The sequence below is a fragment of the Hypomesus nipponensis genome, chromosome 6 (genome assembly GCF_054491055.1).
Source record: "Hypomesus nipponensis isolate SF chromosome 6, ASM5449105v1, whole genome shotgun sequence".
NCBI classification, from domain to species: domain Eukaryota; kingdom Metazoa; phylum Chordata; class Actinopteri; order Osmeriformes; family Osmeridae; genus Hypomesus; species Hypomesus nipponensis.
The window spans coordinates 5398507-5425703 of record NC_140366.1 but is presented as its reverse complement, the minus strand read 5'-3'; the positions used below and the strand labels follow the sequence as shown (position 1 = coordinate 5425703).

Here is a 27197-nt window from a genome sequence, read left to right as displayed (position 1 = left end):
TATGCACCATGAGGAGAAACGTTTTTACGGTAACTCTTAGTGTCAGTATGTACTTATTTTAATGTATCCCAGTGCAACAGCGAGATAAACGACATCAATATCACTGAATTTTCACTGAATATGAATTTTGAAAGTCATTTTTTTAAACCCAGGGGTCTGACTTTAGTTTAGGGTGGGGCGCCAGAGTGAGAGTGCGCGCCAGCTGTGAGGATCCTACAAGATCCCGAACTGTAGAAGTGCTTAGCTGCCGTTTGAAGCATCTCCAGACACAGGAGACAGGTTCATCAAGATAATATAATTTTTGACCGTAGGACAGCAGCGTACCTTGGGTATTTGTGTGGCGATCAATTTTTTTTTTTTTTGCAACGCCAAATACATTTATTTGAAGGTTCGATAGTTTTCAAAGTTTCTACAAAGTGAAAAACTCTCCTCGGACGAGAGGAGAGGGAATCATGATTCTTCAAGGAGACCAGCTCCCACTCCAATAAAACAATGTAAGTGTGGTATGTCTTGTCATGTTGTTAAGCGAATGTCAAACTGTCTTGTACTTTTTGTTTTAAGCTAGTTTTGTCTGTCAGGTGGCTTGCGGTGTTTATTCAGTGAAAGCAGTGATCTTCTATTTCATAGTATAAATTTAGTTAAATGTTAAACGAAGCCTAAATTCCCCAGTGTCTCTAAACTTTCCGAGAAGTTCATGACAGTATACTGAACTTGTTCAATGTCGACGTTTCTAGCATGTTGTTTTGTTAACTTGGTCTATTGGATGTCTGCGATCATTAACTGGTTTAAGTGACGCAAAAATCCTGTGTTAATAACAAGAACACATTTCCATGATTTGAGGTAGGACAGAATGTTGTTGAGTCTTTCTTTTCTCCATTGTTGCAACTTTTGATTAAATGTATACTAGACCAGCATTCATAACAATCATCTTATTGTCATACTGTAGCTAGTTGCCTAGCAAATATGTATGTAAGCCTCTCCTTATTCGAATAATTTCCTTTTTTTTATACATGTGCTTCTTGGCTATAATCCCTTTAATGTGTTACACAACCCTGACCATGGTTTGAAGTAGACATGGAACTTCTTCACCGAGTCCAGAGATGAAGTCATAGAGAATGTGTTGACAGGATTATGAAGACCATGACCAGGTGTTGGACATCAGTCACACTTGACCTTGGGAATTTAATTAACTGGTAAAGATGGAGACCCCCGCTCTCTCTTTTTTCGTGTGCTGAACACCCCGGCTCAGTGGACGTTTGGTGATGCAGGGCCCGTGATTAGACATTCCCTAGTGAGAGATCCAGAACACGGGAATAGACAAAGATGAGCCTTGAGGTTGCGACAGAAAGACTTCACTGTCCAACGCAGCCAAGATATTTTTCGCCGTTCACTCTCAGAGGAGCAGATGGCTCCACCTCTGTCAACCATCTCACCTTGTCCATCATACTTTTTCAAGGCAAACTATTAGACGACTTATTGCTATTCATAGTCTAGTTGGATCCGAAAGTCTGACTTCTGCAGATCGTACGGGCCAGCCTTCATTTCCTTTCAGCTAATGAATCAGTGTCTTTATGTGAATGGCTACTGTATGGGAACAGTCCCCTGACTTCCCCCTCTCTGCTTGTTAAGCATTCATATTTTCATTTCTGCGAGTACAAAAAATATTAAACAAAGAAGTGATTTCTGTAAAGTCAAGAATCGCATGAATCTAAATTGGATACAAGAGAGCAATTAATCCAGCTCTGTTCTCCACATGATGTCATGAATTATTTATAGAATTTCAACGAACCTTTTTTCGTATTCAGCCTGCACATACTTTCAACGTCTTGGAAAGCTATACTGTTTGACAATTTACACTACCACGAGAAAGTCGGACTGCACCTCATCCTAGTTTGGTTTACAATTACTGACACAACATGTTGCAGTCTAAGCTGTGCTGACTAGCAAAGCTTCCAGAAGTTGCGTTATGGTTGACATTATTGGCTGGCCAACAACAGGATTCCATAGGCAAGTGGCTGGTCTGTACTTTGAGACTGACTCTTAGAACCATCAGTTAATTACTGTACTTGAGTAATTACCTTTGGTGTTAAACCGTAATAGCCCAATGCAAATACATCATGTTTAATGCACAGTAAAGTGCTGGTAAATGAACTACACAGCAGATTTGACTGGGTCAGAAGGTCTTGTCCAAATCATCTCAGACAGTTATTTAAATGCAGAAACAGAAGCTTGCAATGAAGCAAAGTTACCTGAAATGTGAACCCGAATGTAAATGACTTTATTTTACACAACCTACATTTGCAGTCCAGTCAGACTTCTAACTGCATCAGTAAAAAGAAAATACTGCCCTTATCAAGGCATACGTCCGTAAACATGCCATGTTGGTCCCAACTGACCATTGTCTTGTCTACATGATTCTAAGAAAAGCTTTTCCTCCTAATCTCTGGGTAGACAATGATAGCTGAACTCTAGTGTCAGGACCTGTCTTTAGACCTGATGTGTGGAAACAAAGCGAAGAACAGTGACTGTCTAAATAACATAGTACACCGGGCTCAAGCCTTTTGTGTGGGCGCTCTATTCAGTTTTCCATGCAACGTCAGCCACCCCACTACTCTTACTAGAGACAGGACACACTGAATAGAGAAATGGATCCATTTGTCTTTAATGGTCTCTCAAACATTCATTATTCAACAGGATATGAATGTTATATTCATATGATTTAAACGGAGGCCGGTTTATGTTATGCGGCGCCGAGCCACAAGCATTGTGATGATCTCATTAAATCACCACACAATTACCCGGCGAGTGTAATTGGCTCTCTGTGGACCCTCATCATTTGTCTACCTCTGAGCCCCCAGTCCTCCGAGACCAACTCTCCAACACATTTATCATTGATATCGGTGTTTTCTGACACGTGTGGTGGCCCTTTGTCACGATTTTAAATTGAGTATGTTTTGTTCCCGTCAGTGTGTTGACAAAAGGGGTTGCTCATCTTTCATTTTTTCATCTACATTTTTGCGCAAAATTCGCTAAAGGAGGGTTGGAGTCGGGTCTTTCTCCTGTGTAGCCGTTGTAGGAGTTTAGCCAGTGTGTGTGGGAAGGGCCATGGTTTGGTATCAAACGTGCGGTTAGGGTTAGGCTGACTCCAAACAACACAAAAAGGGTTAGGGTTCAAGAAAAATGTTTTCCCCGTGCTGGGATCGAACTCCAGACCCTGGTCGCGGGAACAACACAGTGGACGGGCGGCAGACAGTCTTCCTCCTGGTTTCACACTCTGTAGACAGGGGAAAAGGATGAAGAAGGAGAAACAGGAAGGACGGAAAGGAAGGAAGGAGAACAGTTTGGGGATGAGGCTGCTGACACCACCTCCAGTAGCTTACTTAACGACAACATGAAGGGTCCCCACCATCGTTCCCACACACGAGGGTCTTTGCCTGGTGCAGGACGTGGCCCCAATCCGAGGGCCCTCTCACTCGTATGTATGCACCCCCAGAGGGTTTTGAGCGTGTCCTGTACGAAGAGCAGCCGTGGAGGCTGGCCCAGACCGGGGGGGTCCAGCCCTGGGTACTTCTTGGAGCGTCTGGCAGCCTCTCAGTCCAGGACATTAGCCTCTGGATCAGTTTGAGCACCGTGTGATTAGCTAATAGCAACCCAGACCCGCGGAATGATCTGGAACTGGAGCACTACAATTTGGGTTCTTGTTTCAGTGTGTGTGCACGTGTGAGTGTTTGTGTGTGTCGCCCCCTGAGCGTTGATTTTTAAAGACTGCAGTTCATTCGTAACCGTGGCTCCTGGATTGTGAAAGCTTCGCTGGGGGTTGATTATGATTGCTGGCTGGTGAACATTTGAAAGGTTTTATTTGAGCAGGACTTGAGTAAACCTTCAGAGATTTCACAATGTTACAGATACTTAAGGGTAGTGATAACATTGTTTCATTCACACACACACACACACACACAGACACACACACACACAGACACACACTCACACAAAGTAAATTCACATTCTTTTTTTATCTATATCAGTTGATAGAATATCTATCAAGTACTTTATCTTTCAATTACTTACGTAAAGAGATGAGCTGAGCATCATGTTGTGGGCATCCAGTCTCTGAAATCTGAAAAATTAAGAGAGTTAGTTTAAGGACTGGTTTAAGAAGTTCTGCTGTGTGATGTTGTGTTGAGAGGAGCTGACTCATGGGGCCTGTTTGACGGTAAGCTATCTGGGAGCTTTGAGGTCCGACATGGGAGAATGCTTCCTGCTTCCACGGCAACCGAGCCAGACCAATCGTGCGGTGTCCTCTCCACCCGCAAATACACGCTCCCAACCTTCAAGCTCGACACAAATTGCAGACTCATCAAAATGAATAAAGAAATGGTTAAGCTCTGTGGATTTGTGTTTGTGTCTGTGTGTGTGGGGGTGGGTGTGCGTGCGTGACTGCCTGCCTGCCTGCCTGCCTGCTCGTGTTCTGCGCTCGCACAGCAACGAAGCGTGGGCGCTCGTGCTTTCGCTCGAGTGTGTGTTTAGCGTGTTTGCTCGTGAGCGTGTTTGCGTTTTCTTTTTTTGTACAAAGCCTGTGTACAGGAGAGTTTATGTGTGCCCTCTTGTAATTCTCCACTAACTGGGTTTTTGTTGCTGGTTGCCAGGGAGTCCTACCAGCGAACAGGAAGGTGCAGGTGGAAGTTCCGTCATGTCCTCCTGGTCACTCAGCTGCTGCTGACTCTAACCTCAGGTAGGAAAGTAACGTTTTGGTCGACTGACCCCACACCGTCGTACTGTTTGAATAAAACACATTTTTGTTTCACGAAAAGCAAATAGACACGCTGTTCCGATGTCAAATGTCCCCGCCGACCTTCCTGTCCTTTTTTCTGTGGTTTCAAATGTGTTTTTTTTTTGTTTTTTTTAAGTCACGGTTTTGGTTTGATGTGTTTCCTGCTGTGCTGCCATCGCCCTCCTGCCGCTCCCCCCCCTCCGCCATCCTTTCATCCTCATTTCCGTTTCGCTCATCGGGCTTCTGCATCCTCTGCTTCTCACCCCCGTCCGCCCATCCCCCCCAAACCTGTCACGGCCTCACGGCCATTCATGCATTGCTCGATAGCGACCTTCCAAACGTTGACCCTGTAGAGCAGGGGTTCTCAAACTTTTGGGGGCCAGGTACCCCTTACAGGGGCGAACAGTTTCCAAGGACCCCCCACCCCCCATAATCGTAACACCCATTCAGCATACCCTTTGTGCTCTTAACTGGACACAATGTGCTTGTTTTATTGGTGCAAATGGTCCCCATCTGTAGATTATTATATCTTTTTCACTTTTTAATGATACAGCACAATTTTCCAACATTATAATTTATGGCAAATTATTTTGCGGACCCCCTGGCTATGGTTCGCGGACCCCTAGGTGTCCGGGGACCCCACTTTGAGAACCACTGCTGTAGAGGGAAGGACCCAAATGAGATTTTACTCCGTTTCAGGATCTGTGCTGGAGTCTAATGTTTCTCATGTCTGGTATGTGCATTTCTCAAGTGCAGCTCCCCTCCCATCACCACTACTGTACCTTTCTACGGTTTGCCATAACAATGTGTCACCTGGGCTAGTTCAGAGGGTTGGACGTCAGGCTTTGAAGTGTTCTGTGAGGAACAGGAGCGGTGAGAGGATAGAGGAGCCTTCGCTTTCCTCCTCACGGACAAAGCCCTCGGTTGGGAAGGTACCCCCTCCAGGAGGACAAGAGAGCTTGCTTTCAACCTGTGTGCCATTGAACTTGTGAGGAAATATCTCAGAAAGCTCCCAACCACAAACGGAGCATTATGAAGCTGAGGTTGAAAGCATTTCCGGTTGATGGTTGTGAGTCACAAAGTAAATGGGGAAGAATAGAATGAACTTTCCTCAGTGGACTAAGGAGCAAGCACAGTCAAGCTAAGGATTCGGACATGGTCCGTGCTGTGCTGTGGCCAGGAGACAAAGTCGGCTTGTGTCTTACAACGGTGTGCGCAATGCTGTAGAGGACAGTGTGACGGTGTTGTCCGTATTAGAGCAAAGCACAGTGTATCTCTGACAGCAGAGACAACAACGTTGTAGGAGGTTCCCTGGCTATCCGACTTGTCAACAGCCCCTGATTAAATCCACATGGAAACCGTGGCTTGTCTCCCGCGATTGGACAGCTAGCTCGTACCGCAGCTTAGCTGGAATGCAGAGTTTCCCCTCTCGTCAACTTCCGTTCCTGGGGACGCGAGAGGAGCATGTTGTGCGGCTGAGGGTTTTGTCACTTTCACGACATACCGGGTGTGTTCCAGGCTCTGGCAAGGCCTCGCCATCCACACACTCGTTTGGGAACTCGCACGTGGGCATGTGTGATTATCTGTGATGTAGTATTTAGAGATAAGATCACAACCGATCCGAACGACACGGGTCCACTTTCCCTCCTCCTCATCTTCTCCCACCCCCCTCTACCCATTCCGCCTCTTCTCTCCCAGTCTACCTATCCTCTCCCTTTTCTCCTTCCGCTCCCACTTCCTCCCCTGTCTTTATACTCTCTGCTCATCCTTCCTTTTTTCTTTCCTTTTTCTCCTCCGGCCCTCCCCCTCCCGGTGACCCCTCTGGAAGGATGCGCTCGATGATCCTCAAAAATCCCCTTAGAGAAAACTAGGAAAAACAAGGGCACAGACACACCTCAGAAAGAGAGAGAGAGAGAGGGGGGGGGGGGTGAGAGATACTAAAGGGCAATTTATTGGAAACGACGTCATCCGGGGGATTAGAGCCTTCTTAGAGGTCGCTCCACGCACACCCCTCACCTCCACCACCCCTGTCATCTATCTCTCGGTCTCAGGGTCTATTTTTAGTCGGCCGGGTATCAGCGATTGTTTGAGGTCTCCTCTCTCCTCCTCTCCTTCTAGCTGGCTGGCCTCCGCTACGCCTCACCAACGCCAGCTCTGTGCCCCAACCTAATCCCCCCCCCCTCCCACACACGCACGTAACTACACAGCTCAACTTTGAGTTTGTAATCTGAGACTGGCGTGTGGTTGGAATCGCAGTGAGCCTCCCTTGGACAGTTAAACAAATACATATGTTCCTTTTTTTTCCCCTCCTTTTTTCATTCTGTATACAATCACGTTGAAAACATGTCATTAGCGAACGCCGGGCTGACACCAGGAAACGGTTTCGATCCTGAAAAACAAAGATGCCTTCTTCTGAAACGAGGAGCACTTTCCATATTCGGCTGTGTGCGGAAACACTCACCAGAAAACTGTACCCCCCGTTCTTAGAAGTACAGTCGTTCCTCAGAAACAACAATCAGTGTATGATTGACATGGACACCCAGGCTGTGTGTGAAAGGACACAGTGTGTGTGTGTGTGTGTCGGTGTGTGTGTGGTGGGTAGGTCCAGTCCCTCAAGAGCTGGTCAGGTTTTCTCCAGGTCTCATTAGGATGTAAGCAGGACACACACACATCAACAAGCCTGTTGTTTTCACCTCGGCTTTACCCCATGACTCGCTGGATTACACGCTCAAACACCTACATGCACATTTACACGCTCACTGCTAAACACACAAATCTACAAGCGCACACACACGCACCTACAAGCACACAAGTATCCAAACGTACAAGCACACCTACACACAAACACCTACAAAAAAAACCACACACACACACACTACCTTGTAAAACAGCAGGCCATTCCAGTAGCTTGCTACATCCAACAGTGACTTCACTCTCCTTTGCAAAAACACACTGGGTTCAGTTGTCAACTGCAGCTCCCGTTCTCCATTGGGTTTGAGTATGGACCGTGAAAGGAGGGCGGTCGAGTGGTTGTTCTTACTCTCCTTTGAGCCAAAGGTTATGAAACGTCCTCCGGTTTGTCCGAAGGGTTGTGAGGTGACAAGGTTTTTTTAACAAACACAACTTTTGCTTGACTCGACCTCTCCGAATATGTGACGTTTGCAACAGAAAGTTGACGAAAAAGAATACCAAAGTTATATAACTACAAGTATATAACTTAGATAAAATTTATCGTCCTTTGGGGTAATAAACCAATAGGAATGTTCATGTCTCTCAAATGTCTTGGACACTGGCGATGTCTGTTTGAATAAATAACTGAACATTTTATGATGACTGTTAAGAGACACATATTTTTACTGCACTGTGGGATCCCCCACGTCCCTCCCCTCAGACGTGTTTTCATCCCCGCAGGTTGACCGGTCTGGGGTGCGTTTCCCGAAAGCGTCTTAAGCCTAAGGCGATCGTAGAATCCATCGTAGGACGAATCTTAGTTTTACGGGCCGTTCCCAAAGACATCGTAGCTCAAGTGTCTGTTGAAAATTCATAGCTCTTGAAAGCACATAGATTACCCTACTCCTTACGAGCATGTTTGGGAAACGCACGTAAGAAATATCGATGGTTTAGTTCTTTGCTCGATCGTTATCGGGAAACGCACCCCTGGTCAGTTACCCTGTAAATGTTCACGTGTCTAGAGATCGCTGCCTTCCTCCTAATCCTCCTAAGTTTCAACGTTTCAATGCAGAAGCAGTGTCCATATCATCCTCAACGACAAGAGGACTCGATGACTGCAGATGTGTAAACCTGTAAAAGGTTCGAATCCCTGCCGGAGATTCCTCCTGTGTTCTCAGCGTGCAGGCCATCTGCCAGAGCTCTTCAGTGGTGCATCTAGAAACGAGACACTAAAAAAACAAACCCACTCCACTCTCCTCAGTGCAAACGCAGCTAATGCCCGCCTGCATAAGCAGTATTTCACTGTCCACACACTCGTGAGGGGGTTCCAATTTGGTCGGATTTCAATCCTCCTGTGTCTCCTGGCAGTCGACGTTAACGGATATAAAACCCATAAGACTGGGTTGAAAGTCCCTCGCAGTGGGGTTTGTTTGTTTCCGTGGTTGCCAAGTTTGCCGGGAGGCGAATGTGGGGGCCTTCCTCACAACCTGTTTACGACACTCCGACTTGCGCTGTTTTGTTTGCTTGCACAACAGTAACCGCACCCGATGCCTAACCCCGGTTGGTCCGAGAAACAGGGTAAGTCACCAGAAGTGTGTGATTAAACCTCCCTGGGGGTTTGAGTTTATCTCTGCCGATGTTGTCGATTGGGACGGCCCTGTTGGGGCTGGGGGTGAGGTATCACGAAATAGATGGCAGACACTTTGGAATCATTAAATATTTTTGGGGGTGTGACGAGAGTAGGTTTCTTTTCAGAGAAGACAGTGTTGTTCCTACAGGGCCACAAACAGACACCGCCCTAGCTGTTACTGTCCTGTACCGTGGTCCGGGTGGCCATTTTACTCAGCTGTCCACAGCTCTTCGAGCGACAAGTGGGTCTCGTTATAACATGTCCGCCAGCGATGCTATCATGGCTGTGAATTTGCATTAGAGTGGAGCTCTTCCTCCTCGGCGTGGAGTTTGTTCAGAACGCTGGCCTTGTTAAAACTATCCAGCGCTCTGGAAACCACGAGGCAACGCACACTCCCGTAAGCACATTGGGTTGTATAATGTGGCATGTTGACAGTACTTGAGGTTTGCTTGATTTAGGTGTCTTTGCGTGTCAAGGGGGACCTGCCCTAGGGGTTCCACAGTGCAAGACCTACCGAGGGAACCTGGATACTTACATATCTGGTGTTATCTGCCACCTCTGTGCAGGGGTTGTTGAAGTGGCAACTCAATTTCAGTCTTATCTGCTGCTTTCAACTGGTGTTGAAAGTTAATTGGCCATGCCCCTCCCCCCCCCCCCCTCCCCCATCTCACTTGATGACTCACAAGGCAAATGTGCCTCTCTCTCTCACACACATTTGTTCTCATTCACCCTCTCTCATTTTCCATCTCTCTCTCTCTCTCTCTCTCATTCTCCCTCACCCTCATTCTTCCTCTCTCTCTTCTCCCCCTTTTCTTTTCTTTCTCCCTCTCTCCCGGTCGCCCTCTCTCCCTCCTCCCTGCCTCTAATGAGCCAAGCGCGACATACGTCTCTCCAGAAGCGGCTGTCACGGTGGCTCCCCGCGGCCTGTGCGTGCGTAGGTGAGCGAGTATGTCATGGAAGAGCACAACGGGGAACCCCACGCCCCACAGGTCCCAACACCCCCCTCTCCCCACACCCCCGTCGCAGTGGCAGCCACGGAAGTTGTTTGTCCCCTCCGATAGTTCACGCGGCACCGAGCCTTGGAGACAGTGCCAGGTGTGGTAGCTAGAATGTTCTACCACACAGGGGAGGGGAGGGGAGGGAGGCGTACAGAATGCGTGTGTCTGGGAGGGCGGGAAGGAAAAAAGACATGTCGCAAAACATGACACCTCAAACAATCCTATTTATCCAGCTTTGTGAAGGGTTGTTGGACATAGGATCGAATCCCCTCGCTGGGGTTCCCCATGGGGCTGACAGATCTGCTGTGTCATTCTGCTATGCAGGAGGGGGCTGCCAGCAGTAATGAGCCAGAGTGGGAGGGAGGGGGAGAGAGAGGGAGTGGTCAGCAGACCAAAGCTATTGTAAGCTGTAGTCAGGTGGCTGAACGGTGAGGGAATTGGGCTAGTAATCGGGAGGTTGCCAGATCGATTCCCGGCCGCGCAAAAGGACGTTGTGTCCTTGGGCAAGGCACTTCACCCTACTTGCCTCGGGGTACTGTACTTACTGTAAGTCGCTCTGGATAAGAGCGTCTGCTAAATGACTAAATGTAAGCTGTGATTGAGGACAGGGGGATGGCCGGGAGGGAAGGAAGGGTGGGTTACTGGGCTTGGGGTTGAAGTTGAGGTGGCAGGTCGAAAGGGTTGGGGGACGACTGTGAGAGTCGTGGGGGGTCGGGGGGGCAGGGGACAGCGGGAAAGAAGACAGGGTGAGGCTGGGGGTCTGGTGGGATGGGAGGGTGAGGGTAGCAGGGTGAAGCAAGACGACGAGAGGAAACAAGACCAAACGAGAGAGAGGGGAGAAGAGAGAGGACAAGCGAGGGGAGAGAAGAGATAAATAGGGAGAGCAAAGAGGGGAGCGGAGATGATAGAGGAGGAGACAGAGGAGAAGAGAGGTTTCTGGATGGATGAAAGATTCCTGACATGTCATACATGGAGGACGTTTACAGCAACAGATGAGTTTCGGGAGATTCTAATCACGCTAGTGTAGTGTAGCTCGGTGAAACAAGACTACATAAGACAGCGAGTGGTTTGGGCCCTACGGGGTGATTATGCTGTAGTGAAAGATGGCCTCCAAAACTCCTAAACAACTACTGTATTTAGACTTCTGAATACCAGCCAGTCGTTTAGTCAGTCAGTCAGTCAGCCATTCAGTCAGTCGTTGAGAGTCAACCAGCCAGTGTCCATATGGCTGTTTTCCAGCCTTTCAGTGCAACCAGTTTGAATTGAGTTGGATTGTTTACAAAGCATGTCTAGCTCCCGTTCCAATGTGTTATTCACAGTCACAGTGTTTGTTTATGCAGAAGTGGCTGGCTGGGTCTTTTTTTGGATGACGATCAACGACATCGCTTACAACCTTAATTACAGCCCCCGGCATGCGGGTGGGTAGGGATGGGGGGGGGGGGAAACTCCTACAGCTCTGTGGGTTTGGATCCCATTGGCCCTGCCAGCAGGATCAACACTAGTCATTGTTTTCCGAACACGTTGGCTTTTTCCTTCCAGAACATTCACAAATCGTTTCCTAGCACATAGTCTCCATCCAGGTTCCCTTGAGAAACATTTGTACAGATCCCAATACAAGCTACAATTCCTATGGGTGCATTCATAGTTTAGAAACATGACTTTGAGAGATTTTTGCCCCCTTTGGGTCTCTGTCTAGAACTTTCTAATTCCTGTCGCTTTCTTTGGCTGGTGCCCTAACCTTGTGAGTGTTCCCGTATTGCTGTGCATGTTCTCACATCTATGACTGGGCTGTCAGTATCCCTTGATCTGAACTGATTTAGGGTTATGCATACCAGCATACCAGTTTAACATTGCAACAACCCATCATGTAACCTGAAGCAGGGTTCAGATACAACAGCAGGGAGCGATAAGCTGTCGTTCTCGAACGTCCATCTTATCGCAAAGACTGTCTGTAAGACTTGAACTGTTGACATCTTGCAAACGTCGATCAAAGAGACGATCTCCGTTTTAAAACGCTGTCTGGGTTGCTTTTGAACTGGGCTCTATTTCTGACAATTACGCTCAGGGGTCTGGAACCCCTGTCTGTCTGTCTGACCTCTGCCCCGATCTCTCCCTTATTGTTGCCCTGGTGACTTGGCTCCTCCCATTGTGTACCTGTCCTGCTCTGTCGAAGCCTAGAAGGTGACCTCACCTTCAACTCACTACAGAATGACCCTGACTGAACTCAACCCTCTCGGCATGGTGTCTTTGTCCCCTGTCTCTTCGACTCCTTGTCCATTTGTGTCCTCAACTCCCTGTCTCCGTGTCCTCCTGACTCCTTGTCAACTTGACTCCGTCAAGTTGCGTCCTCGTGCCCTCAACTCCTCCTCCTCCCCTCGACTCCTCAACTCGGCGTCGAGCAGGGATACTGACCCCGCGGTTCTCCGTCCTGTTTTGGTTGGCCAGTGCTGAGCCAGTGCCAGCTGGACTGCGTCCAGGTGCTGACAGCCCCCCAGGGTGAGTTCACCTCGCCCTGCCACCCCCAGGAATACCCCAAGTCCCAGGCCTGCAAGTGGACGCTGCAGGCCCCGTCGGGCTTCATCCTCCAGCTCACCTTCCTGGACTTTGAGCTGGAGGAGGCCCTGGGCTGCATCTACGACCGCGTGGTCGTCAGCACGGGAAACGCCGACGTCAAGTTCTGCGGCCTGACGGCCAACGGCCTGACGCTCAACTCCACGAGCAACGTCATGGAGGTGTCCTTCAACTCCGACTTCAGCGTCCAGAAGAGGGGATTCAGTGTCAGTTACAGGCAAGGTAGGCTTAGCGGTAAAGGGAGGAGTTTTGTTTACCTTGGTTTGAATGATTTGTTCATGATTTGTTCATCATTTTGTTTACATTGTTTAGTATTCCAATTGCGGCCCACTTTGTGTCATCCTTACTTATTTCTTATGTTTCGTATATTTTGCATTCGTTTATTTTCTCCGCTGAGCCAAGACATTACAACGATGCAGATTTCCTTGTCGGCTGTGGATGAGGGGATTTGCACATCAACATGAAAACCATCCACATTTTTACATTTAGCAGACACTCTTATCCAGAGCGACTTACAGTAAGTACAGGGAAATTCCCCCCCGAGGCAAGTAGGGTGAAGTGCCTTGCCCAAGGACACAATGTCAATTTGGCATGGCGGGGAATCGATCCAGCAACCTTCTGATTACTAGCCCGACTCCCTCACCTCACCATTCAGCCATCTGACGCCCGCACAGTCATGATACTAACCGTTCCAACCTCAGCCACATGCTAAACTATAACCAAACACTGCTCTCCTCTCCACGCTGGAAACACTCTTTGACAATAGTTGAAATGGCCCGTGTAACAAATTCTCCCCAAAAACAAGGATTCGGAAGTGATTGACACAGCGAGAGTATGACTGAGTGACGGAGTGAGAGAAGGATGGAGAGAATGTCAGTGAGACAGGGAGGAATGGAGTAAGGACTTCAAGTAAGAGAGACAGAAAACAACAACAATCTTTACGCAGCCTAGTTTTGTATGTAACACACCCAGATAATAGGATGGATGAAGCCTGCAGTCTGAAGAGCTTCTCTCTTCTGTCCTAAAAGAACTCCCAGCAACTAACCATCAGCCTGGGAAGAGATCTGTAGCTGTTCAGCCCCATCAGTTTAGTTCATAAGGGGAGTGATGGAGAGAGAGAGAGAGAGACAGAGAGAGAGGATAGAGAGGAAACAGGGGAAAGACAGAGAAAAAAGACAAGCGTGTGTGTGTGCGAGACAAAGAAAGAGCGACAGAGAGGGATATCGACCGCCTATTAAACCTCCAGACCAGAAACCGTGGCGGCCAATATTCCCCAACCATGGAACTCAAGAGATTCGTGAGCCAGTAAGAGCCAGGGCCGGGAGGGAGGAGCCCAGGACTCGGTAGTTGTCTCTCCTCGGGTGTCCCTGGGAAACGCACTGCATGGTCCACCGCTCCACAGCTTGAGGGTGGGTCTCTTCCCTCAGGGCTCCGGCCAGCAGCGACACTGAATAATTCATCCAGAGATAACCACACCCTCCCAGATCAGAGTCCCTCTCCTGGCTCCAGATGATGGGCTCTCCTATTGGCCCCCTTGGCACGGCGACAGGCTGTCTTCTGTCCCAGGTCATCTGATATGAGGGAGGGTGTCAGGGTAAAGGCCTCTGGGATTTCCATGCAACTGATGGCACCGACAACAGATTAGCAACATGTAAACGCACGCGTTCACAAACGCGCGCGCGCGCGCACACATCATCGTAGGGGCGTCTGGACTGTGGCACACATTGATACCCCAGACAGAGCTGAGCACGGTTTTTCCACTGCAAATTGGCTGTCACAGGCCAATGTGTGTGTGTGTTTGCCAACAGCAACAAACTGGCACAGCAGATTTGCACCGCATTAAAATGAGACGTGTCAGAAAATATGCTATAAAATTGGCACAAAAGCACAAGGGAGTATTGGGATCGACTGTGGAGCAACCTGTCTTACTGAACAATAAAAGGCCACTAAGTTAAAGGTCATATATCTATATATTTGACTGTGTAGCTATATCAACAATTATCCAGGTGACGTTGATAGCAGTCCTGGATACAGTGTCATTGTATCTCCTACACAGCACATGCTGTGAATAGTGATATCCCAGCGAGTTTGTTTGGCCGGGTCCCTCTATTTCCAAAACAAGCGACACATAGATAGAGCTTAATAGACTAGTCGGCCATTTGGTAAACAGTGCAGTGCAACCAGGGAAACCCAACGTGCAATGTCCTCCCGAAATAATACGTACATAGTACATCGATTCTTAGACGAGTATTCTCTTCACCCATCCTGTTAAACCTTGTTCATTTAGATATATGAAAACAAAAAAACATGACTTTTGAAGTGAGTCATAAAGTACATTAAAGTAAATGTTTTGGGGTTGAGTTCCTCACCGCTCACCAAGCCACCTCTGCTACCACCAATGTTACTGCTCTCCCCCATCATTAAAAACCTATGAGGTGACTATGAGCTAGAACATTGTTGTAGTGGGCTCCAGTGAGGAACATGAATCCAGCAGACACAAGCCAGACGCAGGTAAGTGATGACACGGCAAACTCATTTCCATCTGGAGTGAGAACGTGTCCCGTGTTACGTGATGCAGGTTCTCCTGCGGTCGATCACATGTCTAACGAGGTTCATGGCCTTCGTCTTTCTCTCCTGCCCTCCCCTATCCTTCTCTCTAGAATTCCTTCTGTCCTGTCCTCCCCTCTCCTGTCTTCCTCTGTCCGTCTCTCTCTCCTTCCTTCCTTCCTTCCTTCCTTCCTTCCTTCCTTCCTTCCTTCCTTCCTTCTCTCCTGTCCTCCCCTATCCTGTAGTTGTCTCCCATCTCTCTCTCCCTTCTTCCCTCCTCTTTATTTCTTCCGCCCTCTATCCTGGCCTCTCTTGTACATCCAACCTTCCACCTCCTCCTCCTCTCTCCCCTGTCTCTCCTGTCCTCTCACACACTGGATGTCTCACCTCGTCCTGTCCTGTCCCATTTGTTTACTCCAGTCGCCGTGGCACTGAGGAACCAGAAGGTCACCCTGTCCAACGGCAACGGCAAGGCGGTGACCCTCTCCAACTCCGTGACGTTCCCCGCCCTGCAGTCCCTGACGTTCTGCTGCGAGATGGCGCGGAGCAGCCAGAAGGCCAAAGAGACCATCTTCTCCTACGAGGCCGACCCGTCGGCCGTCAGCAACGGCACCGGCGTCGAGTTCAGCCTCGGCAACAACAACGGCATGGAGCTGGTGCTGGCGGCGCAGACATGCCCCGTGGAGACCATCATCACCGCCAGCGACATCACCGCCACCATGAAGAGCTTCTGCCTCACGTGGACCTCCTCCACCGGCCTGGTGGCCGTCTACTTCAACGGGAACTACCGCGCCAAGACCTGCGCCAACACCGCCGGCAAGTCCATGGTGGCCGGCTGGCTCTTCCGGCTGGGCAGCCAGAGCAGCAGCCTGGACGGCACGCTGTATAACGTCCGTCTGTGGGACTACGCCATGAGTGTGTCGCAGCTGGCCGCGCTCACCTGCGACGTGGCGGGCAACGTCGTCGACTGGGACAACAGCTACTGGGTCATCCCTTCGTCGCAGGCCCAGACCGACAGCTCCCTCAGCTGCAGTGAGTAGAACGATGGCAGGAGAGGGTTGCGGTAGGTCGAGTGGAGGAGAAGAATAATATGTGGTAGGACCGTTTAAAGGGAGTAGCAACGGTAGCAAGCCAGGGTGGGGACTGCGGAGTAGAGGGAAACGTTACGAGGGAGGAGGTTCAGGTAGGACTGTGGGAGGCTTTGAGGGGGTGAATAGAGTGCGGTAAGACTGTGTAAGGTTGTGAGTGGAACGATAACAAGAGAGTTAGGTCTGTGGTAGGTATTGAGTAGGAGAACAGGGGGAAGGTGGTCAAGATTCACCATTTTCCATCGTTGTCATTCACCTCAGAAAAAAAGAGGACCATTAAGTTGTGTCATATAACGTCAATGAACAGAAACATCATGAGCGTCGGTACACATCTCCACACGGGACCACAAATCGACATTGACCGCTAATCTCTAACAGCTAATCTAGGTTAAATTGTTAATCTGTTAGCAGCCACGGAGGAGAGGACGGAGAGTGGTGGATGAGGGCCAGACCGTGTTCCCTGAGTGGTGCCCACCAGAGAATAAGCCTGTGTGTGGCTGAACTCCACAAACCAACTGCAGAATCGTGCATTTCTCAAGACCCATTATGCGTCTCAGAGGAATACGCACACACCCACCCACTCACCCACCCACCCCCGCACACACACAAGACCCATGGCTGGAGAGAAAGGAGCCCGACTCCTTTCCTTCGCTGTGGGGGTGTAACCCTATCTGCTGTGGCCCAGCCTGGTCCAGCCAGCCTCTCAGACAGAGAGGTGTTCAGATCGGCTCCGCGGGCTCTGCTACATCAAACCTGGAGAGAGAGAACGGGAGAGAGAAATAGAGTGGGAGAGAGAAGGAGGAAAGGAGAGAGGGAGAGAGAGAGCAAGGGAGAGAGAGAGAAGGAGAGGGGGAGAGAGAGAGAGAGAGAGAGAGAGAGAGAGAGAGAGAGAAGGAGGGAGGGAGGGAGGGAGGGAGAGAGGGGGAGAGAGAGAGAGAGAGAGAGAGAAGGAGAGGGAGGGAGAAGGGGAGAGGAAGGGGAGAGAGAGGGGAAGGGGGTTCCCAGCATTAAGCCTATCCACCCTCCCTCCCCGCTCTCTGTTAGTGTTGGAACTGCGGATGGGGTGTGGATGATCTGGAACCACTGTAGCTGCAACACACACTCGCAAACACACACGCATGCAAACACGCACACACGCACCTCAAGGGATCCCAGATGAATGTTTCTGTTTCCTAACCTACAGTACACTTCACAGGGTGTACGTGCGTGTGCACGCGCACGCGAGTATGTGCGTGCGTGTGCGCGCGTGCGTTGGCTATAGCTTCGCCACCGCAGCAGATGTTAAAAGCAGATAGACTTCATCAGTGTACGCACTGTGCGTCCCGGTCAACAAGCTCTCCGCTGTAGTCGAAAGAAAGTTGAGCTTCGGTCCTCCCTTCAGTCTTCCAGTCTCTCTTTATTCCGAGATGGTGAGAAAGTTGAGGGGGGAGACAGGAGGGGAGAGGGAGAGGGTGGGCGAGGGACCCATTAAAGACAACACTGTTCTGCTCGTACAGTCCTCACACACTAACAAAGGCTTTTATGTGTATTCGTTTTTTGCCATTTCCACATACCACGTCCCCGATTGGAAAGCTTATCATTTCTTTCTCCACCGCAACTCCCTATGTGACACGGTTATGGTTTGACGTGTACTCAAGCTTCCTCAATCGTACGGCACGTCACCAGTCCATGGGTGTTAGGATGATAACTGCTGTGTTTACCCTACAGGGCCCTGTGTATCCTTCCCTGTCTGATGTGACCCCCTGCCCGCTACTGTGACGCCCGCTAATGCCATGTCTTCTCTTCACAGCCTGCTACCCAACTTGCATACACTTAACAACAGCTGCCCCATCTAGTGGTGAGTGCTGCTAACAACATGTTGCTTGCTCCGGTACCGCTGTTAGCAAGACGCATGAGACGGCAGCGCCAACTAATCGTTGACAACTCATGTCATTGCATCATTAACTATTGGTTTGCAAAGCTGCCAGGACTCAGATACACACATTGATTATGTTTTCATCATGTACATACTGTTCGCTAGGCAGTACATCTTTACCCAGTCGGTCGTTTCTAGAAGTTGCTGTTACGACTCAAAACATCGACACCTTCAAGTCATTGGGTGGTTTTACAGACCTGGTCAAGATGGCTAACAAACGCGTTCACTGCATGATTCCCAGACAACCAGCTGAGCCCCACACTAATAGACTGTCAGTGTCTGTCCCTCCTGCTTTACACCTGTGTTGTCCTACTGCAACTCTCCCTCACACACACACACGCGCACACACACACGCAACCCTCCTGCACCCTATCTGACACCCAGCTTTGTGATCTTGCTAGGAGGCTGGAGAAGCTTTAGCCCAGACAAGGACAAGACTAGAAGTAGCTCTGTGCTAATTGTTAAACCTGTTGACAGAACTGGAGCTAGCATTTGGTAATCATCGGACTTGTGCATAAGACTAGAAGGAGCGCTCTGCTAATTGGTTGACAGGACTAGAGCTAGAAATGTTTGACCTGTGGACAGGACTAAAGCTATCACTGTGCTAATGGTCTGACCTGTGCACAAGGCTAGAGCTAGCGCAGCTGTGCTAATTATCAGACTGGTGGGCGGCACTTGGAATAGCGCTGGGCTAATAAGAGGTCCTGTCTCCTGTCAGGCCATCTGGTTGTCTTTCATCTCTCTGGGAGGTCAGAGCTGATAAAGAAGAAGTGTACACACAGGTCCCTCTCTCCCGATTTTTTACTACCGTCTCTCTCATCTGAGTCCTCAGACAGGATGGAGCCAGGATCTCACCTCACGCAGGGAGAACACACGTGTACAAGTCGCACACGCACATCCACACACGCATACAGGCACACGCCTGTCTCTACTTGTCCTCCTGCGCATAGAAACACCCAGTCCTCCTGCACATATAAACACCCAGTCCTCCTGCACATAGAAACACCCAGTCCTCCTGCACATAGAAACACCCAGTCCTCCTGCACATAGAAACACCCAGTCCTCCTGCACATAGAAACACCCAGTCCTCCTGCACATAGAAACACCCAGTCCTCCTGCACATAGAAACACCCAGTCCTCCTGCACATAGAAACACCCGGTCCTCCTGCACATAGAAACACCCGGTCCTCCTGCACATAGAAACACCCAGTCCTCCTGCACATAGAAACACCCAGTCCTCCTGCACATAGAAACACCCAGCCCTCCTGCACATAGAAACACCCAGTCCTCCTGCACATAGAAACACCCGGTCCTCCTGCACATAGAAACACCCAGTCCTCCTGCACATAGAAACACCCAGTCCTCCTGCACATAGAAACACCCAGTCCTCCTGCACATAGAAACACCCAGTCCTCCTGCACATAGAAAACACCCAGTCCTCCTGTGCATAGAAACACCCGGTCCTCCTGCACATAGAAACACCCAGTCCTCCTGTGCATAGAAACACCCAGTCCTCCTGTGCATAGAAACACCCAGTCCTCCTGCGCATAGAAACACCCAGTCCTCCTGCGCATAGAAACACCCAGTCCTCCTGTGCATAGAAACACCCAGTCCTCCTGTGCATAGAAACACCCAGTCCTCCTGTGCATAGAAACACCCAGTCCTCCTGTGCATAGAAACACCCATACGAACACACACTCACAGGCAAACTCATACAGGGGTGGGGTTTGATTGGATTTTTACTCTGTATAACTCGGGATCATTCGTTGTATGTAGCGGAACACGTCATCCCTTACTTTTCAGCGTGAGGGATGGTTGAAATGCGTCAGAAATACAAGGCGTTGCGTGAGAGCGTGAGAAATGGCTGATGTGCGCGAGACTTGAGAGCCCTGATTCTGTGTCCTTCAGTTGAACCAAGTACTTGGTATTCCACCTTTTATCTGTGGCCCGACAGTAGTGTTAGATCCTTCAGCTGGACGTATCACAGCTCAGCCCAGCTTGGAGACGTGATAGACTTATCCTCCATCCTGGTGACAGCAGCAGTATTCATCATAGTGTGCCTGTCTCAATTGTTATTGAATACGCCCGTCTACTAAAATAAATGTCTGCTCCCTCATTTGACAAGTCATTACTTCCTATTGCTAGTTATTATACCTGTAATGATCCCCTTACACACACATCAAACATCATATCTTTGTCTTCTGTATCTCGCTCTTATCTCCCTTTCCCCTCTTTTTCACACGCACAGATTCAGCAAATATGCCATGGCCAAACAAAGCCATATTAATCTCTGATATTTTAGTCTGGTTAGAGGGGCCGCTCTGCATAGTTTTCACCCCAGAGAGGAGGTGGCAGAGCTGGGCACCGCTTCACAGCTGTGGGGGGTGGGGGTAGGATGGAGAGATGAAACCCTTCAGTCTCTTTCAACGACACAGCTGTGTTTTTATGATAACTAAAATTCCTGCTTGGTTTTCCCAATGGTGCTGCTTTTCAGTGGTGGTGGAGGGGTGTGTTACTCAAATCTTTCACGGGTCACATTCCATGGGCGGAGCACATGAAAGCAGAGCCGACTGGAAGAGACCTGTCAGCTAACAATACCACACTGTCGCATGTGGGGCAGACCTGGCTTCGATAAGCATTTCAAATATTTGGAATACTTGAGGTACACTTGATTCGACTTTTCCCGTTGCACACAGGGCAATTCGAATGTTGGAACTGTCCTATGATTTCCATGTGGCTGTACGGTACGCTAAATCAAGTTCACCTTAAGTATTTACGAGTTGAAATGTTCCGACTGTATTTGAAGATCCAAAGTCTGGACTAGATCTGAATACAGTAGTGTGTGTTGTCTCCCTAACCCCACCCCATTGGGATACTTATCTGTGATTATGTTGTGATTTCATTTTGTCTTTCCGACCCACTCTGAAGGTACATCTGTGCCCACCTACACTTCAACCACCACCACTTGTGCCTCCCCTGGACTGGGCTGCCCAGGTAGGAAAACAAACATACCTTGATTTAACTAATGCTCAAAATAACCCATCCAGTGTTACAGGAGAGTGTACCTCACATTAACACATAAATGCGTCTGTTAAAAGAAACACTACCGATTCTGAAAAAAGAATCAAGCGTCCTTTCATGAATGATTTAATCTTAATAGATGTATTTCCCATAGAATATAATTGATTTGATAAGACTCCACCTATTGTAACCCAGCCTGACCTCCTGGGAACCTATTTGCGCAAACTCTTCTAATAAAACTTCACATATAGCCTGTGGGTTCACCTCAGTTCCCCCCAGTGGCTCCAAGGTCTGTCCAGTAGTGGTGTTTCTTGTTCAAGAAAGCCTGATGCGCACAAGCCCTCGTCTCCTCAGAGCCCTGGATGACCTGAGGAACCATGAGAAAGCAGACCTTCTCCTCCACAGGGAGAGAGAGAGGCCAAGAAAAGAGAGAGTGAGAATGCTGGAGAGAGGCGGAAAGCCACAAAAGATGTTTGAAGACAGGAGTAGAGGACAGGGACGTGGAGACATGGGAGTGGGGGGGGGGGCGAGAGGGCACATGTGTCTTCCTGCTCGGGGGGACCCCTGCTAAAAGGTCACGGATGCAGAAATGAGCGCTGAGTCTTGCTAAGTGGCATGTCGTCACAGAGGGGTTAGGGGTCGGCTAACAGCAAGCCCCAGTTTCCAGTTTCCAAATGTCAGTTCTCACACAGTCCTTTAGCCCAGAGCTGTCTGACGCTACACCGTACGATGAAATCGGAGGAGTCTAGTTTTATAAATCCGGCTTATAAACAGAGAGAACACTGACTGTATGACTCCAAGATGGAGTCTAAAAGTCTTTTTTTATGGTCTTTGCTCATGAAAGACAAGCATGGGCAAATTGGGCAAATGTCCACCGACTGAAAGAAGGATAGATGAGAGCCTAAATTCAATTCAGGGAAGATGGAATGGATGGAAATCCGTATGCCTGTTCGCACACCATACTGATTACTTTAGAAAATTGGGTTTCAAGAGCATTTAGAGGCTGTCCCTTTCCCAGCCAAAAACGTTCACTCAAATAGTTTCTTCAGATCATTCCTTTCGAGGTGCACCTGAAATACCCTGAGTGAAAGTGTAGCACTTTAAGCTTTCGTATTACATTACTGATCTTGGGATGTCCCCCAGACGTCCACACTTGTCGGTCATAGCTTCATTGATACCCCTGTTGTGTATATGACACATCCATCTAATGTCCCCCCTCCCCCCTCCCCCACCAGCTACGCTAACTTCCACCACCCCTGTCTTCACTAACATGATCGCTACTAATGCGACCACAGCCGGTAAGTTCCAGCCCGCCATCCCTCCTCCTCATGCTCACGCTCCATCATCCTCCTCCTCCTCACGCTGTGTTGTATCTCGACAAATACCCTCCTTGGGGTTTTCTGTTTGACGTTTTTTCAGCCCATTTCCTTATGTAAGTGTTGAGGACACAATGAGTGAGCGTCCATCGCCATGTTTTCTCTCGGAGGAGCCCCAGACAGGGTCCAGTGCTCTGCCCTGCTTGTTTAGATGTTCTGACCGAGAAGGTCAGCAGCTGCAAGCGGCTGGATCATTCAAGGGACAGCTGTCAGTCAGGAGTGGTTGTAGCTGTGGGTGTCACAATGCGCTCCTTCTTCTCTTTCCTTTTTTGCCAATTCTTCCTCTCTTCCCGTCCCTTTCACACTGTAATCTTGCCCCCATGAGATATCTCGATAAAAACCTTCATAACCAGGGACTACACCAGCATCATTGTCAATCTCACCTTATTAAAAACTATCAGCTGAATAACCCCTCCGCCAGTTGTACTATCTGAAGCCTTATTTTATTAATCACTACCTAACCAACACCTTTGTGTCCTGTGATTAGCCAAATTACAGTAACAGTCAAGGTATGAAATGACTAATTCCCTCCCCTTTAAACTCGATTTGTATCGTTGTTTGCCCAGACTAGTCTACAGAAGACAGATGGGAGTAGAAGTCAGTGCCACTGGACCCTGAACAGGCATAGATATACTGAATAAATCAACACAATTCCTGAGCTGGCCAGTTAGGGAGCTTGTCTGCAAGTCCTCAGACAGCCAGTCCGACTGCCAGCTTGCCATTTAGTCAGACAGGAGTCATGCAACAAACCAGTCAGTCAGCCTATTCATCCAGTCATTCCCAGCTAGTCAGTCAGTAAGCCTGTCAGTCACTCATGCTGTCTGTCTCTGCTCTACCTCACCACCAGTTCTGTCTTCCAACACCTACTCCACTACCTCCACTAGCATGCCTCTAACCTCCAGCAGCACCACTGGTAAGATTCCATCTCTATCTCTTACCATCTGTACCCTACACCTGGGTCTAATATGCAGTACGTCACCATGAGCAGGTGCACTTGATTTGGATGCCAAGAATTTGTTTGTATCATATCCTCAGAAATTAATATAAAGTCTGCAAACATAGTGTAAGGTAAAATGAAAATATATAAGACAAGCTCAATTAAAGTCACCCTTAGAAAATTGTTCTTGTGAGAAAAAGATAACATGTAGTATTTTCTGCATATTTGACCCACAGCTGCTAACCAAACCTACATGTGTGATGTAGTCAGGGGCTAGGCTATAGTGGAACCAGATGCATAAGACCACTCAGAACAAGGACGTAACGCAGAAGGGGTCTTTGCTGAAGGTTTAGAGTGGTAGGGAACTATGGGCAAGGGCTGGGCAGGAAGGGGGGGCAGGGTAGGGCAGGGCAGGGCAGGGTAGGAAGGCTAGGAAGGGAAGAAGGGCAGGGGCAGGGTGGGGCTGGGTAGGGGGGCAGGGCGGGGTAGGCAGGATTGATAGAACGCAAAGCTGGTGACATGATGAGAGGCAGGTGTGTAGACTGAGGGAGTGAGGAATGTCATCGGTGGGTGGAGATTAGAACCACGCCCACCCCCCCCCCCACCCCCCCTCCACACACACACAGGCCCACAGAGAGAGACGGAGAGGGAGGGGGAGAGAGAATAGCTACCGCTAGGAGGCGGAAGTGGAGGGTGTGACGGATGTAACTTCCGTGCATGCATTCGATGCCTTGCATTTCCTTTTTTTCCTCACCAATCTTATTAATATCACCAGTCCAGCCTGCTATCACCACACCTGCCGTCATCACAATTTCTCCCACTAACATGTCATCGTCACCCCTCATCAGCACCACAACTGGTAAGCACAGCTTTGCTAGCCTAGTCCTGCATTTCATAACCTTGTCGAAGTCCGCTAACTCTCAGGCTCAAATCATCCCATTAGCTTCATACTTCTTCTTCTCATCAACATATCCGACAGACATTTTGAGGCCTAACTCAGCAACAGGGCATTGCTTACTTTTAGTGGTGGGCAATTATCGGCGTTAACGCACTGCGTTAACGTGAGACCATGGCCGGTCCTTCCTACAGGCGACATAGGCAGCCGCCTAGGGCGGCATGTATAGGGGGGCGGCATTTTCCCAAGTACATCCATTAATTAACCATGCCGCACAACCAGCAGAGGGTGCTGTTGATACATTTCGCCGAGGGCACCAGATGTGCTAGTACCGGTACTGCGTGAGACTCTTATCACCGATAAAAAAAAACATAACCGTTAATCTATTCTCCAAGTTGGGTTGGGAGCTGGGTCTATACTACGCAAGATATGATGACTTTCACTATGATATTTTTGCGCGGATGTATACCTAGCTGAAATGCACTGTAGGGGGCGAGAACCTTCGAACGTGTTTGTATGCCTTGTGTATGAAATTACCACATCAAACGTGACGTGCAAACATGGATGCAGCTATGAAGCTGCAGGGTTTGCCTCAGGGAAAATGTATTATTAACAAGCTTCCCAATGCAAACCTCGACAAGACTAAGGTTGTTTGCACCTTGTGCTATGCGGAATTAGTTTACTGTAGGAGTTCTTCCAGTCTCAAATATAACCTAAACGCAAAGCATCCCTTAGCTAGTGCGTAAGAAGCCGGGTCAAGCACTGATGTAGCGCAGGGGAAGAGTCGTCGTCAAACTACTGTTTGAGTGCAACCGAGGCAAGCCCGTCAGCACAGCTCTATCAGCAATTTATCTCCTCGCTCACCTGTCTTGAGAAACCCGTTCTCAAAGACTTACTTTTAGTCATTTTTTGGGTAGCACACTTATTCTGAATGCCTTCGGTGGAATTCAAATGAGCCATTTTAATCGAAATTAATCTAGATTAGCGCCAAGATTACAGTGAGATTAATCTAGATTATATATTTTTTTATCTATGCCCCCCATTACTTACTTTGTACTTCATATGTGTGTGTATACGTTAGCCTGTGTGTGTGTGTTTGGTCACTTAAGTTTCTCTCTTCACATCATTCAGTTTACATTTTGTTGTCCTTGTCAGTGTCTCATCCTATAAGCACAGCTGCTGCTACTAACACCACTCTGCTCTACAGCACCACCCAGGGTAAGATGGACGCCGCACACTCTAGATTAGAACATGGCACACGGTGTCACAGCACTGAAGACTTTCTGAATACGGAGCCACTGTTCCTACCATGATGTTTGCCTGTCCATGCATGCCATTACTCACTTTGTGTGCTCACTCGCCATGCCTGTAACCATGTTGAAACCTCCGTCTTCCAAGCAGAAAATGGAATTAGCAGCTCAGCCCCTGTGTCACACACCGCTACCACTAACACAACAGCCCCTAACTACACGTCGCATGGTAAGACTGGATACCTTCCCCTGGCAGAAAGGGGTTTTTTTGCAGCCTAATCCAGATTGATATTGCCGTCTACATAGCCCCCAAAGACTCCCACCTCCCCTAAACCTTGTTTCACTTCAATACCAAACATTTACACCCTTTAGTCACTGAGCCATTCCTATGTTACTACAATATTGTCACCACATGCATTACTCTGAAATGAAATAATAATTAAGGCACATGAAAGTTTTTTTTACCTCAAATATTTGATCCTAAATATCAACGTTTCCTCCCCATCACCCTGTGTCCTTTGTTCTAGCGACTGAGACTATCTCTACTACTAATCTGCCTGCTACTAACTTGGCTCCCACTCGCGCCCCCTTACCTGGTAAGCCAAGTTGCGCCGTGCTCCTCAGTCTCTCTGTCAGTCTGTATGCCTGGGTGGTCAATGGCAATCTGTATGTCACCGATTCACTGGGTTCCTGTGTCTCTGGGTGTATAGATACGGATCAAGGAAGCTTTGGCACGTAGCTACTTGTGGCCAGGTTGGGTAGATAGACACGTGTCCTGTGGGTCACCAGGAGGAACGTCTGGCAGAATGTCAGTCTGTATGGCCATTGGTTCATCTTCTTAATTGTCTTGCGTGTAGGTGTGTGTGAAAGAGTGTTTTCTGAAGCAGTGCTTTAGGTGTTGTTTTGGTGAAGGCTCACTAGCGTCAGCTCACACTGACACATTTTGCGACGGTCTTTAGTGACCATCGTATGATGTAGTGACGAGTGAGCTAGATGGCTGTGTTTAGATGGAAATGCAGTACCACTCCAGAATTTTCTATACAAATTTTGAGACACGTCATTGTAAGGAAGGAAGCCATCTTGTCTTTGCTACCGAGATAGCTCTGTTCTTCCACACTCTTCTACAGGATTCCGGGGAACTGAGAGAACCAGACGGACATGTTTCTGTACTTGTTTCTGTCCAAATGTTGAGTTCTCTCCAAACACTGTTTTCAACCGTATTCTGTTCAGTTGTTTTCTATTCTTGCTGTCCTCTCAGTTTGCTCCTGTAGTTGTCTCCTTCCCAAAGCCTTGTAATCACATACTAACAATAATGATCAGGATTCACCAGGCTGCAAATGTCCAGATGACAAGACTAGGACTTAGCTGTCGCTGTTGTGTATTTGGTTACTGAAGCTGTTCAAATGAAAATGTTTGCTGTTGTCATAACGTGACCTCCTTTGAACCCTTCACCCCCTCTTTCCATGGTTCCGACGGCGACAGAAAAGGAGAGAACAGTGTTTTTGCGGCCGTGGCTACGCCTCCCTCC

General features: G+C 48.7%; 1 protein-coding gene across 3 annotated transcripts in view; it reads left to right on the top strand.

Moving 5' to 3' along the window:
* The first annotated feature begins 214 nt into the window (after window positions 1-214).
* adgrg6 (adhesion G protein-coupled receptor G6) overlaps window positions 215-27197 on the top strand; it is a 47195-nt gene continuing 20212 nt past the window's right edge. For all 3 annotated transcript variants that reach the window (XM_084700622.1, XM_084700623.1, XM_084700624.1), the window contains exons 1-5: window positions 215-494; window positions 4647-4732; window positions 12515-12862; window positions 15608-16219; window positions 21119-21184. In XM_084700622.1, the coding sequence (XP_084556748.1) occupies window positions 493-494; window positions 4647-4732; window positions 12515-12862; window positions 15608-16219; window positions 21119-21184 (1114 nt within the window). In that variant the 5' untranslated portion in view covers window positions 215-492. The remainder of the gene's footprint in view (window positions 495-4646; window positions 4733-12514; window positions 12863-15607; window positions 16220-21118; window positions 21185-27197) is intronic.